The sequence below is a fragment of the Ursus americanus genome, chromosome 1, assembly GCF_024610735.1.
Source record: "Ursus americanus isolate L20-20 chromosome 1, mUrsAme1.1.p, whole genome shotgun sequence".
Taxonomy (NCBI): Eukaryota; Metazoa; Chordata; class Mammalia; order Carnivora; family Ursidae; genus Ursus; species Ursus americanus.
Genome location: NC_142127.1, coordinates 70,863,101 through 70,881,017, shown reverse-complemented (window position 1 = coordinate 70,881,017; position 17,917 = coordinate 70,863,101). Strand labels below are relative to the sequence as shown.

Genomic DNA, 17,917 nt, shown 5'->3' with positions numbered 1-17,917 from the left:
ATTCTAATTATTCATGCTGCTTTCATTATGCAGAAACTGAAAAAAAAAAAAAAAGCCAAGAATTAATGTAAGCGGGCCCAGCCTCAGAAATGTCTCTACAACCTAGGAGAGGCACAGGACACTAAAGTATATAATTCAGGCGAAGGATGAGTTTACAAACCAAAATTACAAAGCAGTTGAGGAAATCTGACGTGAGAGACAGCATATACTAAATATGGGAGAAATAACAATGAGGGATTTTAGATGACACATAAATGGTCTTTAGAATGAGGATGTTTAAAATATGTTTAAAGAGATTTTTAAAATACAAATGAACTCCAGGAAAAGGACCGATTAATTTGAATTAAAAAAATAGAAACTTTAGACATAAGAAACGTAATAATTGAAATAAGACACTTCTCAGTGTATAGGATAAATAAACACTTAAGACCATGAATTGGGCGAACTAGATCACACAGAATAAAGACTGAGAGGCCAGAGAAGTTGGAGAAAACCCAGTGGAAAATAGTGTTAAGACAACAGAGAACAATGTTTTAAGTAAATAACAGAAAGATCAAGTATGGCTGAAAAACGTCATTTGGATTTAGTAATTAGGTCAGTGGTTACCTTTGCAAAAGCAGTTGCCTTGGAATAATGGTGAGGGAGACAAAAATTATGGTGTGTTGAGGCATGGATGCGAGGTGAGGAATTGGAGATAAGTAGGAACTGTGACTGAAATAAGAAGGCAAGAGCTACAGGTGATAGTTGCAGGGAGGATTTTCTTTTTTGAAATTAATGAGATGTAAGCATATTTATATGCTTTGGGGAAGGGAGGATAGACTGGGAAAGACTGACAGAGATTTTAACTTGATAGAACTAATTTCCTGAAGAGAAAGGAGCAGGGGATGGGAACTAAAACACAACTAAAGGGATTTGCTTTTGATATCTTCTAAGGACAGCAAAGTACCATAATAATTCTTGCTTAGTGCCAGGTATTATTCCAAGCATTTTATGTATATTTTATTTTATTTTATTGAAGATTTTATTTATTTATTTATTTGAAAGAGAGCGAGAGAGAGTAGGGGAAGGGACAGAGGGAGAGGGAGAAGCAGATTTCCTGCTGAACAGGAAGCCTGATGCAGGGCTCGATCCCAGCACCCTGGGATCATGACCTGAGCCAAAGGCAGATGCTTAACCAATTGAGCCACCCAGGCGTCCCTGTTCCAAGCGTTTTAGATGTATTAACTGAACCGGATGAAGATAATGAACTTGAGAATGCAGAGTTGAAGGAATGTTCATCTGAAAATCAAAATGATCTTTATGAACATGAAGCTAAAATTATGTACTAATAATTTACTAAAAGAGATGGTGAAAGGAGCTTAAAAAGTAGCGGTTTGAAGAATAGGAGAGGAAGTTGGCCAGAAACATATAAAAGTATTTTTGAACAGTAATTCAAATGATTGTGTCATTTTCTCCAGCAGTGCTCAGATATACTGGTGTCAGAGCTCAGAGACAGATTATATTGATCCGTGGTTGATAGTCTGTAAACAGACTAGGATGGAAAGACAAGAGTTCAGGACATTGACAGCACTGGCAGAGGGTGGTTAAGTAATGTTCACTGGAGTTAGGTTAGATATGAAAGGAAGTGAAGCCAGGAGGGGGAAAATGATGGATAGGTAAAAAAAAAAAAAAAAAAGGTAAAAAAGTAGAAATAGGAAGATTACAAACATAAAAAGTCCATTGACTCTGTCCCACTCCTTTCTGAGGTTGCCACAACTCATGAAGGCCACCAGAAGAGTAAGTTCTGTCATCTTCAAGTTCAGGGTTTTCTCCATGCAGCAGTATAGTCTACTGAACAACATCACTGGCATCACCTAGGAGCTTGTTAGAAATGTAGAATCTGAAGCCCCACTCCAGAAATACTGAATCAGAATCTGCTTCTTAAGAGAATCTTAAAGTGATTATCACATTAAATTTAAGAAGCACTGGGATAGAGAGTATAGATTCACCCTTGGTTTATGTGTACTGGTCATGATATGCTAGGAGAAGCAAGGGGCAGACACTGAGTTCGCAGACTCAATGAATTTATTACTTTTTATGTATAACTTAAATCCTTTTCCAAATGATTTGTCATCCTGTACACTAAGTCGTCCCTAATTCCACTCCACACCCCAGGTGCTCTTATATCTGGATATCATGGGATTGCACAAGAAACCATAAGCTTCCTTTCAGTTTTAAAATTCTTTCATATTATCATAGCCAAACCTCCTCTACACAGAAAAAAATACATGAAAATCAGTAAAACTGAAATGAAGTGAAATGAAATTTAGTCAGGGCGGAAATTCTAAGGAAAAATTTGCAATTAGCTACACACAAACACACACCCCATCTGTTCTTGGGTCAGCTTTAAAGTGATACACTTTCTTCTCATAACATTCCAGTGTTTTGAAGTCGCTATTTTCTCCTCTCCTTGTGCAATACCAAACCGAAATTCTTTTAAATGTATTAAGTCACTTGACAGTCTGAGTGGAAGCTCGAGCGAAATTGCGTCCTCACATTAATGTGGAACCAGTTTCCGAAGAGGTAGTCTGGAGAGCAAGACAGGACAGCGTCAATCTGGTCACCGAGATAACTGTTGGAAGCCTTAGTGTTAATGGAAATTTTAATATAGTTTTGTAAAGACTAGCAATGTTTTTTGTTATTCAGGCTTTCATCCTAGACGAAGAACTGAATGTTGTCGACCTCCTAGTGATTTTTTATGTGCCGGTGCTTTTAAGCGCTGATACCTACTGGGCCAACTTCTGCGGTCAAAGAGGGCGGAAAACCCCATTTGTTCCCTCCTCAAACTGGTCCAGAGGGCTGTGGATGTGCTTTATTACTGCTGGGAGAACCGAAATTGCAGAGGCCTGAGGCGTTTCAAAAATGAACGGGAAGGGTTTTTAAACTGCGCAGGGAGAGATGTTTGCGACGTGACAGCTGATGGCCCCAAGCGCTGACGGCCTCCCTCCCGCGCCGGGTCAGCTCCCCACCAGTAATCGCCTCTCCCTCTCCAGGTTAACCCATCACACGCCCACCCTCCCCCCGCCCTTCCCTCTCCTCGCTTCCAAGGCTCCCGCGCCCTCTTCTTTCCCTCCGCCTGCCTTTCATTGACTTTCCCTCCCCCTTCCTCCTTTTCCTTTTCCTCGCCCCCTCCCTTTTCTCCCCTATGTCTCGCGCGCAGCCCACCTCGCTTTCTCCCCTTCTCTTTTCCCTAAGACTCGCGCTCCCGCTGCAAACACCGCCTCCTCTCTCAACGAGACGCCGGGCGGGAGGCGCAGCAAGCCGACTGCACGCAGGCGCACTGCGCGGCGGGCGCGCGGGTAGGCTGGGCGTCTGCGCAGGCGCGCGCTGCTCTGGCTTCGCTTCTGCGCTGGGCGCTAGGCGTTCTTCGGCTTGTTCAGTCAGGACTTGGGGCCGCGCGCCGACGGCGGCACCATGTTTCTTCAGTCGGTCAGTCTCTGGAACCTGGCGTTTTATGCCCTTATGGTTTTCATGGCGACCCTGGGGCTGTGGGACGTCTTCTTCGGCTTCGAGGAAAACAAGTGCAGTATGAGCTATATGTTTGAGTACCCAGAGTATCAGGTGAGGTTCGGCTGTCTCACCTGGGCGCTCCGGGATTCGGGCCCCTCCCGCCGGGTTTCTCCTGCTTTGGCTCCCGCGCCCCTCTGGTCCCCGTATGCCAACCTTGTCTCTCTGTTTTTTTCGCCCTGGAAGACTCTGCAGACAGCCCCCCCCCCTTGCTTCCCTCACTTACCCTTTGTGTCCTCTCAGCATTGGGGTGTCAGGTAGATGATTACCTGAAGCATCCTCCCGGCCCCCCTCGTAGTTGCTCCCCTGACCCTCCGCCCCTTCCCGGTCCCAAATCCCGGGTACAGATTCTTTTGACTGCCCGGGCCCACCCTCACCCTCCATTCTTAGAGACGCAACCTCAGACCCTCTCCCTAAACCCAAACCCCATTTTCCTTGCGTCCCTGCCTTAACAGGTGCCCCTGGAACCTTCTTTGCTTTCCGCGCGCCTAAATTCTCACCACCCGCGCAGTGATTTGTACGTCAGCTTTCGCCTTTCTAGAAGGGGACTGGCTTCTGCAGAGTATGTGTTGGCTGGATCCCAAGACAGCCTTTGCGACTCTAGGATTTTACTCTTGTGTAAAAGGCTAACCTGATAAGTAATTAAATGGAAAACTATTGAGTTTCCTTCCTGTAAAGTTTGCGGAGCCTCCGGTTTTGTAGGTTGTTGGTCCATGCGTGTGCATACATGCCTGTGTTTATTCATGTCGTCTCTTACCAGTTGCATACAAAATCTGTTTCATAGTGTTTTTGTTTTCTCACTGTGTTTGCAATTTGAGAGAGACCCGGCCTTCGTGGCTCGCGCAGTCGCGCGCTGCCCCCACCTCTCAGTTCCATTTTGAGTATTTTCAATCACAATTGCTTTATCAGGTCAGCACAGTAGAATCTAGAATTTCATTCATGACCAGCTGTAGTGATAAATTACACAACTGTCCAAAGAAATTTCTCCAGAATGATTCTTTTATTTCTAAACACATCTCCTAGTTATAGAATACATGTTAAAATGGTAACTCCCTACCATAAAAAGTATATATACTGTATTACTGATTAAACGCATTTTAAGTATACTTTAAAAACCGTAGCAGATTTTTTTTTTTTTAAGGTGAAGAATGCAGGTCGTGATTGTCGCTGTATACAGGTCATTATGGAGGAGCATATTACTTTATCAATGCTATTATTTAGATTCTAAAACTACCTAAGGTACCTAAGGTTTAGATTGCTGAAGAACATCTTTTCCCCGTGGGCAAAATTCTAGTTAAGATTTCATTTGTTTTGAGATCCTTATCTTGGTTCTGCATCAGTGCTTATGAGGGAGTGGAACTTGATATCAAATGCTGTTGAAGGAGAAGATTTTAACGTGTTACTGTTGTCTCCCTTTCTAAGCACATATGCTGGTTTATGTTTATCAGAAGCTATGCATAGTTAAGTATATGGGCTTTTAGTTTAGTTTTTTTTTTTTTAACTGAAAACAGAGCCCTTATAATCTTTAATTTTTCTGTGGTTTAATAATTGGGAAACTCTCAATAGGTTCAAGTAGGTCACTTTAGTTTTGTATTGCATGAAGAGTTTGATTAAAACGAAATTATCTGGAACAATACAGAACTAATAGCCATTTACTTTGAGATTGTCCACAGTTATTGAAGCTATTTTAATATCTGCAGTTGTGGGAATTGCTTAGTGTTGAAAACAAAGCATAGGGACTCACAGATCTATTTCTTGCCTCATAAAGTTAACTGGAAGGACAAAATTAGCTAGTGCAAAAGAGCTATTTGGCTTTTTTTTTTTTGTCAAGTAGTCTGTACTTATTTTGACTTTGATTCTCTTTTTGAGGTTTTATACTTCCGTTACTGTTAATAATTTGTCAGTACAGTAATAATTACAGTGCCCAGAGTTTCTGATACACATTTTCAGTAGATTTTTATTTTATGATGTAAAAAGATGTGTTAATTCACTACAGAATTTATATTTGATGCTTAGACCTTTTATTCTGCACATCAGGTCGTGTTATTTTTTGAAATACAGTTAAAACCTGTCTATAGAAATGAGTCATTTTAAAATATAGTGAGATTTCTGGGTAACTGAGGTAATTAAGAACTAGTGGTTTTTAGTGAATATATATTCTAAATGCATTTTATATTTATTGTTTATTTTTAGTTATATTTTATAGTAAGCTTTCTAATTGTTCACAGATTGATGTCCAGCATTTGAGATGACATAGTCGTTGGGTTTTCTCCTTCTTGACATATTTTTCTTTTTTACTGCTAATTTTCATATTCTTTAGCCGAATTTTAGAGGAAATGAAAGGTAGTTGAAACACATTCAACTTTATTCTCCATTTTAAAAATTAAAGGTGGAACAGGAATTTGAACGTATTTGTAAAAATGAAGTGTTGAATTTAAAATTGAGCAGGGGCACCTTGAGTGGCTCAGTCTGTTAAGCGTCTGCCTCCGCCTCAGGTTGTGATCCCCGGGTCCTGGGATCAGAGCCCCTGCATTGGGCTTCCTGCTCAGCAGGGAGTTCTCTCTCTTTCTTTCTCTCTCAAATAAATAAATCTTAAAAAAATACGAAAAAATTGAGTATTCAATTTCTACGTTTGGTTTTCCAAAATTTGCTTATTCAGAGTTAAGTGAACATCTCACAAACCTACCAGGCAAAATACACATTATCCTTTAAAGCTTCTTGCTTTATTATGATAGCAAGACAGAGCTTTTATTTGGTAGCAACTGTTTTAGGCAAATTGTATAATTGGAGAAGAACTGTGTTGTTTTCTCCCATACAGTAATTTATTTGGCTGTCCTCAGATATGTGACATAACAGTTGTCTGAAAGAAAATGTTGGTATTGGAAAATACGAATCATACTTTTGTTATTATGTGTGAGGTTTGCTTAGCAAATAATATATTGAATAACTCTGTCAGGTATATTCTAGATACGGGGTATGGGTGAGAGGGAATTAGAGATGAATCAGACCTTGTGCCTTTATGTCTTTATAATTTTTATGCCTTTATAATACAATGGGGGAGACAGGAATGTAATGGACAGTTAAAATATAATGTGCTAAATGATAATTTCACTATAAGACTGTAAATGAGGCTCTTCACAGAAGAGAGCATTCAAGTTCATCTTCACTAGTCAAAGGTTGTAGACAAGTTGTGGCTAATTAGAGGGTATATATATAGTTCATGAAGTGCAGAAACAAGAAAACTGCAGAAATAAAGAATAGCATTTGTGAAGGTGGGAAAGGCACCAAGACACATTGTATAAGCAGTATGGATAGTATATAAACTGCTAATATTGGTTGCCTTCTGGGTAGGGAATTAGATGGCTAAAGGACGAGGGGTAGGAGAGAGCCTTTTCATTGTATATCCTTCGAGTCCTGAATTTTGAAGCATATTAAAAAATTTAAAACATGGCATGTATAAGTTATAAGAACGGTAAGAATAATTAGAGACAGGTTTTAGAGGATCTCTTTCAGGCCTTTATCATCTATAAATGTAATCAGGAAACACAGGAGGTGTATGTTTTAACATGGTGTTTCTTGTTTTATATTTTAACTTATTTTATTTTAGGGGTGGCGTGGGGTAGGGTGGGGTGGAGGGACAAGAGGGAAAGGGAGAGAGAGAATCTTTTTTTTTTTTAATATATTTTTTTATTATATTATGTTAGTCACCATACAGTACACCCCTGGTTTTTGATGTAAAGTTCGATGATTCATTAGTTGCGTATAACACCCAGTGCACCATGCAATACGTGCCCTCCTTACTACCCATCACCAGCCTATCCCGTTCCCCCACCCCCCTCCCCTCTGAAGCCCTCAGTTTGTTTCTCAGAGTCCATAGTCGGGAGAGAGAGAATCTTGCTTAAGCAGGGTCCACACCCAGCCTGGAGGCCGACTCAGGGCTCGGGCTCTCCTGACCCTGAGATCCTGCCCAGAGTCAGATGCTTAACTGACTGAGCCACCCAGGTGCCCCACAAGGTATTTCTTGACAGCAGTATGGACTATGGATTGGAGCAGGGAAGAAAGACCAGTCTGAAAGATTCACCTTTCCCTAGGTCTTTTTATTAAGCTGAAGTCCTTAGGGGTGGGATGGCCAAAGGGCTGAGAGCTCTTTGTAAGATCTTTAAAACTGTATTCATTTTGATAAAAATATTTTTTCTTCTTTTTTACTAATTATGGAGCTCACATTTTAATTTTCCAGTTTTAAATCACAAGTAGAAGATATATATCATAAAATAAAGACATTAGTTTCTTGAATCAGTATTTTTCTAGCACTTGGGAACTTGTTAGAATTTTTGTCTTTTGAAAGGGCTGTGGGTTAGAGATTAGAAGGACCTGTACTAAGGCAGAATCAAGAGAGGATGAGCAGCAGGGGCAGGACTGGAGATATTATTTAAGTATAAAGGTAATTGATTTTGATTAAAGGTCTATATTGGGGAGAGGTGCTCATTTAAAATAATCTATATAGATAATTTAAAATATATGGGAATCTTGTTGCTATAAAAGTTTTCTTTTTAAATCCCTTGACCCTGTTCTTTTTCTTCATCATCCTTCTCATACACCTATACTTTTTCTATCTTCAATCTGGTCAAAACCCTCCTGTTTCTTCCTGCCACTCCCAACTTGTATTCTGGGATGCAGTTTTGCCATTTGCTAATAGTTTCCTAGTCTTCTGAGTTAATTTTCAACTAGTTCAAAACTTTGTTTAGCTGATGTACTGAAAAGAATGATCTAATACTCATGTACTATCATATCCAAAGGTGTACTAAATTGGGAGGAATTAAGAGTAATGGTTTACCTGTTCTCGCATGTTTTCTTTTTGCTTAATGTGTACTTAAAATATTGCATAATTTTCATTTTTGATTATATATTGTGCATAGTCAATATTGGGACAAATTTGAGTTGAAGTCCATATATGTGATACATATATATAACAAATCGCGGGATTGATATTTCTGCATTTTGAATATTTGAGGAGATAAAATTGCTAATATATATATATATATATTTTTAAAGATTTTATTTATTTATTTGACAGAGACAGCCAGCGAGAGAAGGAACACAAGCAGGGGGAGTGGGAGAGGAAGAAGCAGGCTCCTAGTGGAGAAGCCTGATGTGGGGCTCGATCCCAGAACCCCGGGATCACGCCCTGAGCCGAAGGCAGACGCTTAATGACTGCACCACCCAGGCGCCCCAAAATTGCTAATGTATTAAACAATAAGCTCACAGCCTCTAAAGATGTTTTCAGTTGTTATTAACACAGATTGTTTATGGTAATATTTTTAAAAGAATATTCAGGAATATGCATGAATGATCAGAATTCTGCTTTTTAGAGCAGTGAGGTTTTTCAGTGTTATTATCATTTATAGGCTTTAAAATTCATTCAGTATTTAAAATTTTTATCAAGCCCATGTACAGCGCTGCTAGATCATTAAATCTTTTTATGTCTATGTAAATAAAATCTGTTCAATGTAACTGGCTTCATTTTTAATGATTTTTATAGTTTAAAAAGGAGCAGAAGAAGGACTTATACCACAACTTTTATAGATGCCTACCTTTTGGGGATGACATTAAGACCTAATTTGTATTTTGTTGAAAAAAAGTGTATATGAATTACTGGCTCATTTGTTATAAAATAATATGAATTGTAGAGTAGTCTGAGGCTTGCTGACAAACCATACACCTGGTCCGTGAAACCAAAACAGATGCTAACTTATTGGAATGTTTACGGCGAGGAGAGTGTACATGTCTTGACCCAAGACATGACTGTAAGGTTGAGATTAACTTGTGAAGCTCATTGAAGGTCAAAGCATATTGAGAGGTCAGAAAGCTGCATTATTAAACAAGCTTACTTTCCTTTGAATGATGTAACAACTGGACTATATAGTTGGGCCTAAGTAAAGGAGAGGCATTACAAAACAGTTTAAAATAGCAAAAAAGAATTGATTTGATAATGGAAAGCCTTTATCATTTCTAAGTATAATTGATACTGATACTATATTAAGTACATTTCCAATTATATTAACAAGTAATTTGCTGACATACATACCCCAGTGTTTTTCTTTTGTCAGTGGCTATTTTGAGTAATTTGTATTCATTAGAATTTGAGGTAGTTCCATTTTATGCATTCCTGAAGACTGCGTGGTTCAAAACTCACACAATTCAAGATGAATTCTACATATGAATAAACTAAAAGTAAAACTTATTTTGGGCATTAAGTGCAGTTTTATCATCAGTAATATTTTTATATTGTTTCAAATGTGTGTAATTCAGAATTGGGCACAGTGGACTGAATTGTATTACTACAACTGATTAAAGTGAAATTGCCTTTTTTTTTTTTTCCTGCAGAAAATAGAACTTCCAAAGAAACTGGCAAAACGCTATCCTGCATATGAATTATATCTTTATGGAGAAGGCTCCTATGCTGAAGAACACAAAATTCTCCCTTTGACTGGTATCCCAGTTCTCTTTCTTCCTGGGAATGCTGGAAGTTATAAGCAAGGTAAGTCTTGGAAGTAAGTTTTGAAAGCTATAAAATTCAATCAAAGAATTTATCAGATACATACTCTGTTAAATACTGTGCTAGGCATACTAGAAGACACAAATATGTGACATTTTTGTCTGAGAGGAAAAACAATGTGAGTACAAAGAATAATTGAAGACCACTTAGAAAAGAGGAAGACGGAGAAAAAGAACAGGATAGTGTAGGTAGGATAAATGATACAGGGACTCAGGAATCAGCAGAAGAAAGATTTATGTTGGAAATGGAATGTGTAGAAAACATAATCTAGAATACTGATAGAGAAGTAAATTGGCGTATGTTTTGCTAAACAAGAGAGAAGACTGGTTTCCTTCTTTTGGAGCTATTTAAATTAGATCTAGAAATACTGATGGAAACACAAAGGTGAAGGTAGGGAAGCTTTATGTATAGATTCCAAATTGAATGTTGGGCTGGAGATAATAGTTATTTCTGGCATAACAGTCAAGTGATCTGGAAGTAATTTCATTTCAGATGTGCTTTTTGGTTATTAACTGACATATTCTTTTATGAAATAAGAATAGAATTCTTTCAGGGACACCTGCGTGGCTCAGTAGTTAAGCATCTGCCTTGGGCTCAGGTCATGATCCCAGGGTCCTGGGATCGAGTCCCACATCGGGCTCCTTGCTCAGTGGGGAGCCTGTTTCTCCCTCAGCCTGCTGCTCCCCCGCTTGTGCGCACGCACGCTCCCTCTCTCTCGACAAATAAATAAACTTTAAAAAAAAATTATTTCAACATTTAGTGTAATTATTTACATATCATGTATTTATCTAGTGAATATTTGTGTTTTAGGTATTAGGGATCCAAAACAGACCAAGATAGATAAAATCCCTCCCCCTCATTAAACTTATATTCTTGTTGGGAAGACAGTCATCAGATAAATATGTCAGTAATGTTAAAAGTTAGAAAAATAAAACAGAGGGGCGCCTGGGTGGCACAGCGGTTAAGCGTCTGCCTTCGGCTCAGGGTGTGATCCCGGCGTTAGGGGATCGAGCCCCACATCAGGCTCCTCCACTATGAGCTTGCTTCTTCCTCTCCCACTCCCCCTGCTTGTGTTCCCTCTCTCGCTGGCTGTCTCTGTCTCTGTCAAATAAATAAATAAAATCTTTAAAAAAAAAAAAAAGAAAAAGAAAACAGAGGGATAGAGGAGCAATAGGGTCAGGAAGTGACTAATTTAGTTGAAGTGGCCGGGAAAGGCCAGGATAAGGAGGTAACATTTGCGCAGAGGCTTGAATGTAGCAAGAGACTGGGTATGTGACTATTTGAGGAAAGATCCTGAGGCAGGAACATGCTTGGTACATTCAAGGCCATGAAACCTAGAGAAAGTGACAAGAAATAAGGATGGAAATGTAGCCACAAGCTATATCATATAAGCCGTGGAAAAGACTGCATTTTTTTTTTTAAGATTTTATTTATTTATTTGACAGAGATAGACAGCCAACGAGAGAGGGAACACAAGCAGGGGGAGTGGGAGAGGAAGAAGCAGGCTCATAGCGGAAGAGCCTAATGTGGGGCTCGATCCCATAACGCCAGGATCACGCCCTGAGCCGAAGGCAGACGCTTAACCGCTGTGCCACCCAGGCGCCCCAAAAGACTGCATTTTGATCCAAGTGTGATGAGAAACTTTTAGAGGGTTTAAGGTAGGAAATGATATAGTCTAATCTTTTTGTTAATTGTTAATCGTTTGAAATATAACATATACAGAGAGATGTATAGAATATAGATATTAATTAAAAATTATTATAAAGCAAATACCCATAGAACCAAAATCTAAGTCAAGAAGTAGAAGATTGCCAGTACTGTGGAAATGCCCTGTGTGCTCCTTCCTGATAAAACTTTCTCCCCTCTTTCTAGATGTAACCACAATCCTAACTTAAAGGTAGTAAATTTCATTGACTTTTATTGTTTAAGTATCTAAATATGAATCTCTAATACAATCTACTTCTGGGGGGTTATTTTTAAACTTTGTAACATAAACATAATCATTCAGTATGTATTCTTTTGTGTCTGCTTCTTCCACTCAATATTTAAAAAATTCATCAAAGTCTGGAACACCTAGGTGACTCAGTTGGTTAAGCATCTGCCTTTAGCTCGGGTCATGATACCAGGGTCCTGGGATTGAGTCCCACATAGGGCTTCCTGCTTAGCGGGGAGTCTGCTTCTCCCTCTGCCCCTCCCCCGCTCGTTCTTTTTCTCTCTCTAATAAATAAAGTCTTCTAAAAAAATTATCCAAATTGTTGTATGCGCTGTGATTCATTTATTTTCTTCACTTTGTATTATCCCATTATGTGACTATACCATAGTTTAAACATTCTGTCTTTGGACCCTCGTGTTGTTTATATTTATTGGCAACTACAAGTAAAGAACATTGTTCTTACCTTGGATCACATAAGCCCATGTTTCTGTAAGATGTATGCCATAACATAATTCCATGTCACAGGTTATATGTATCCTTCTATTTTTACTGGTTGTGCTAACTTATACTCCCAGAAATACTACGTTATACTTCCCTTTGCTCCACATCCTTGACAACATTGGAATTGTCAGGTTTTTAAATTCTATACAGTATGGTAGGTGTGATTTATGTTTAAAAAATGATTACTCTGGCTTTGCTGTGTAGAGAATATGCTGTAAAGGGGCAAGAGTGAAAGAAGGAAAGATAAAATCATTAATTATCAGGGAAATGCAAATCAAAACCATAAGGATAGATGTAATTTCATATCCACTAGGGTAGCTATAATCTAAAAGATAATAGCAAGCGTCATTGAAGATGTGAAGAAATTGAAACCCTCATCCGTTGCTGGTAGGAATATAAAATGTTAGAGCCACTCTGGAAAAACAGTTTGGCAGTTCTACAGAATGTTAAACACAGTTTTATGCTTAGCAATTCCACTATAGGTATCTACCCAAGAAAAAAGAAAATGAACATTCACACGAAAACTTGTTTACAAATGTTCATAGCAACACTATTCAGAATATCTAAAATGTAGAGGGGTGCCTAGGTGGCACAGCGGTTAAGCGTCTGCCTTTGGCTCAGGGCATGATCCCGGCGTTATGGGATCGAGCCCCACATCAGGCTCTTCCGCTATGAGCCTGCTTCTTCCTCTCCCACTCCCCCTGCTTGTGTTCCCTCTCTCGCTGGCTGTCTCTATCTCTGTCAAATAAATAAATAAAATCTTTAAAAAAAAAAAAAAAAGAATATCTAAAATGTAGAAACAACCCAGTATCAACTAAAGAATGGATAAATAAAATATATCCATATAATGAAATAGTATTCAGCAATAAAAAGGAATGAACCATAAAAGAAGAAAATTACAGGCCAATATCTTGATGAACATAGATGCAGAAATCCTTAGCAAAGTATTATCAAACCAAATCCAACAGTACATGATCAAGTGGGATTTATTCCAGAGATGCAAAGAGGTTCAGCATCCACAAATCAATCAACACAATACAATTGCATTAATACAGTGAAAGATAAAAGTCATATGATCATCTCAATAGATGTAGCAAAGCATTCAAAAACATTCAGTATTTATGATAAAAATTCAACAAAGTGGGTATAGAGAGGATATACCTCAACATAATAAAGGCCATGTATGACAGTCCTACAGCTAAAATCATGCTGAATGGTGAAAAGCTGGAAGCTTTTCCTCTCATTTCAGGAACAAGACAAGGATGCCCACTCTCACCACTTTTATTCAACATAGTATTGGAAGTCCTAGCCACAGCAATAATGCAAGAAAAATTTTAAAAAGCCATCCAAATTGGAAAGGAAGAAGTAAATAGTCACTATTTGCAGATGACGTATGTAGAAAACCCTTAAGACTCCACAAAAAGCCGTTAGAATTAATAAATGAGTTTAGTAAAATGCAGGATACAAAATCAATATACAGAAATCTGTGGTGTTTCTGTATACTACTAAATAACAAGAAATTAAGAAAACAATCCCATTTACACTTGCATTGAAAAAGAGTAAAATAGCTTGGAATGAATTTAACAAAGGGGGGAAAGAGCTCTACACTGAAAACTATAAGACATTGATGAAAGAAATTAAAAAAAAAACATAAATGGAAAGATATTCTGTGCTTATGGATTGGAAGCATTAATATTGTTAAAATGTCCATACTGCAAAAAGCAATCTACAGATTCTGTGTAATACCTATCGAAATTCCAATGGTGTACTTCATAGAACTAGAACAAATAATTCTAAAATTTATATGGAACCACAGAAGATCCCAAATAGCCAGAGCAATCTTGAGAAAGAACAAGGCTGGAAGTATTACACTCCCTGATTTCAAACTGTGCTACAGAGCTGTAGTAATCAAAACAGTACAGTGTTTAAAAAAAAAAAAAGAAAAAAAAAAAACCCACACATAGATCAGTGGAAGAGAATTGAGAGCCCAGAAGTAAATCCACACATATATGGTCAATTTATCTCTGATAAAAGAGTCAAGAACATACAGTGGTGAAAGGAGAGTCTCTTCAGTAAATGGTGTTGGGAAAACTGGACAGTCACAAGCAAAAGAATGAAACTAGGCCACTATCTTCCACCATACACAAAAATTAACACAAGATGGATTAAAGACTTGTGTATAAGACCTGAGTCCTTAAAACTGCTGAAAGAAAATATTGGCAGTAAGCTCCATGACCTCAGTCTTAGCAACATCGTTGTGAATCTCGCTCCAAAGTAAGGGAAACAAAACTAAAAATAAATAAATGGGACTACATCAAACTAAAAAGCTTCTGCACAACAAAGGAAACTATTAAAGTGAAAAGGTAGCTTACTCAATGGAAGAAGATACTTGTAAACCATAGATAAAATAGGAGGTTAATATCCAAAATATATTAAGAACCTATATAACTCAACAAAAAACAACCCGATTGAAAAATGGATGTAGGATCTGAATAGACATTGCTCCAAAGAAGACATACAGGTTGCTAACAGGCACATGAAAAGATACTCAATATCACTATTAGGGAAATGCAAATCAAAACTACATGTCATCTCATACTTGTCAGAATGGCTACTATCAGACAAGAAATAACAGGAGTGAAATCTTGCCATTTGCAATAAGATGGATGGACCTTGAAGGTATTATGCTAAATGAAATAAATCAGACTGGAAAAGACAAATACCATACCATTTGATTTCACTGAAATGTGGAATTTAAAATATATAAATAAATAAAAAATCAACAAGACAAACTCAGAGATAAAGAAAACAGACTGGTGATTACCAGAAGGCAAGGGGGGTTGGAAGTGAGCAAAATGAGTAAAGGGAGCCAGTTGTATGGTGATGGATGGTAAGTAGATCTGTGGTGATGATCACTTTGTAGTGTATACAGGTGTTGAATATAAAACTGCACGCCTGAAGCTTATATAATAAAAAGGAATTAACTGATAACATGAATTACATGTTACAATGTGGATAAACCTTGAAAACATTTTAAGTGAAAGAAGCCAGTCATAAAAACCCGTATTTATGATCTCATTTATAGAAATGTCCAGAGTAGGCAAATCCGTAGGGACAGAACGCAAATTAGTATTTATCAGGATTGGGAGGGGAAAAGGAATGAGAAATAACTGCTCATGAGTACAGGGTTTTCTTTTTGGGGTAATTTAAAAATACCTAAAGTTAGATTAGTAGAATTTTGTGAATATTCTAAAAATCATTGAATTGTACTTTTTACATCAGTTGTATGTGAATTGTGTATGTTAAAAAATGAAATGGCAAATAGGTATTTTGTTTGCTAACCCATACACTGCGACTTTTAATGCCAATTAATGCAATCAATTCACAAATTCTGTGGAAGGGTTTACAGAGCAAAACCTAAAACTGGAAGCAGGTAGACCAGTGAAGAAACTATTAGAGTAGTTAAGGCAAGAGATGATGGTGCTTAGATTAGGAAGACAGTGGTGGAAATGGTGAGAAGTGTTGATCGGGGATATATTTAGAAAGTAAAGGATGATAGGATTTACTGATGGATTGGATGTCATGTGTAAGAAAAAGACAAATCAAGCATAAGTATCTAAACCAAGTGAGGAGCATACATTTCTTGTAGGAATTTTCTCATTCTTAAAATCCTCAAGCGGACTTATTCATACAGATAGCTAACATTTCTCCCCCCTTTAGCTATTTTTCCCTAGTCAAGTGGAAGCAGGTAAAGAATGTTTACTTTTTATTTATTTATTTTACCTGTTTACTTTTTATTTAATTTAAATTTAAAAAACATTTAGGGCACAAGACATACAATACAAACAATGGTTTGTTCTTCTAAATTGATACTATTGAAGTATGTCATCCTGAAGTAGGTTGTTTATATTCAGAGTGTGGGATAAAGTTATTTGTTAAGAGACTTTGAAGCAAGAATAGTTGCAACTTTTAAAAATTTTGCTTAATGTACACTTTGCACTTTTCCTCTGCAGTTCGTTCTGTTGGTTCTATTGCACTTAGAAAAGCAGAAGACATTGACTTCAAGTACCACTTTGACTTCTTTAGTGTGAATTTCAATGAAGAACTGGTCGCACTGTATGGTGGAAGTCTTCAGAAACAGACCAAGTTTGTACATGAATGCATTAAAACAATTCTCAAACTCTATAAGGTAAGGGATAGGCATGCAAATCAATAGTGATCACCTGTTAGCATTTTTTTTAAGGGATTCAACATATTTTAAATCATTTTATTTGTTTATATGGAAGTTGAAGTGAAGATGGCACAAAGGGTTTGGGGGTTTTTTTTTGTTTGTTTTTTTGTGTGTTTGGGGGGGAGTCTGTTGTTTTGAATTCAGTGGTTTTTTAAGTTTAAATTGAATTTACAAGAAACCTCTCATGAATTTAGGGGAAATTTTTTTTTAACTTTATAAAATTAGAAGTGCATTGAATTTCTTAAACACCGTTAGTATGGATTTCTGCTTCTAGTTATGAATAACTGGTATTAGGGTAGACTACTTCCATATGTAAGCAACTATAAAACTAGTCAAAATATCTGAAGCACATGTTTTCAGGTATTGGACAACCAAGTAGTAAAGGACCATGATCCCTGAAAGAATGAAAACGTGAGATGAGCTTCATGATTGTTCTGATTTTCTGCCTGAAAGCATTTCCCAGTCCATAGGATAAGTAGGTGGAGGTCAAGCAGAATACATTGATATAACTGAGCTGAAGAAGGCAGAGATCAGAATTTGGGGCAACTGAAGTGGTTAGATTTGTGGGCAGGATATGAGAAAAAGGAGAACTAGGCAGAGATGGAAGCTCTAGAAATTTGCATCTTTCAACTTTGAATGAAGTGCTGCATATACACAGGGCAAGAAGCTACAAGGCAATAGCTCACCAGGGAAGAGGTGATGGGGTGTATCCACCTCAGGTGCAAGGAATAAAGGGCAATAAATATCTTTAGAGAAATTTAAAAGAGTGGCAAAACAGTCTAAAAATCATTCTATGCCAACAATTCTAAGCAGTATCAGGGATAAAATACTACTATACTACCTACTGAGGTGAGCTACTGCCTCCCACAATATGCTGCAGTGAAACTCCTGGCAAAAGAAAGCTATGGGGGTATTATGACCTGAATTGAGATTCTAGAGGTCACATGTGTTGGAAAATAGCAGTTCTGATCAGCTAGAACAGAAAGACCTATCCAAACACATTGGACATTTATTTGAGATCCCAGAAAGGATGCAATTTAGGTATAAGATTACTCTTGCTCTCAAGAGCTCTTCTGGGATCCACCTTCATGTTTAATTATAAGCCTCAAAAATACTGAAGTTATAGATTTAAAGTAAAAGATGCGCATAA

The 17,917-nt window shown here is 37.8% G+C and overlaps 1 protein-coding gene across 1 annotated transcript in view; it reads left to right on the top strand.

Moving 5' to 3' along the window:
- The first annotated feature begins 3,379 nt into the window (after positions 1-3,379).
- PGAP1 (post-GPI attachment to proteins inositol deacylase 1) overlaps positions 3,380-17,917 on the top strand; it is a 73,297-nt gene continuing 58,759 nt past the window's right edge. Inside the window, exons 1-3 of the mRNA XM_045806379.2 lie at positions 3,380-3,600; positions 9,931-10,084; positions 16,550-16,725. Coding sequence (XP_045662335.1) covers positions 3,454-3,600; positions 9,931-10,084; positions 16,550-16,725 — 477 coding nt within the window. The 5' untranslated portion in view covers positions 3,380-3,453. The remainder of the gene's footprint in view (positions 3,601-9,930; positions 10,085-16,549; positions 16,726-17,917) is intronic.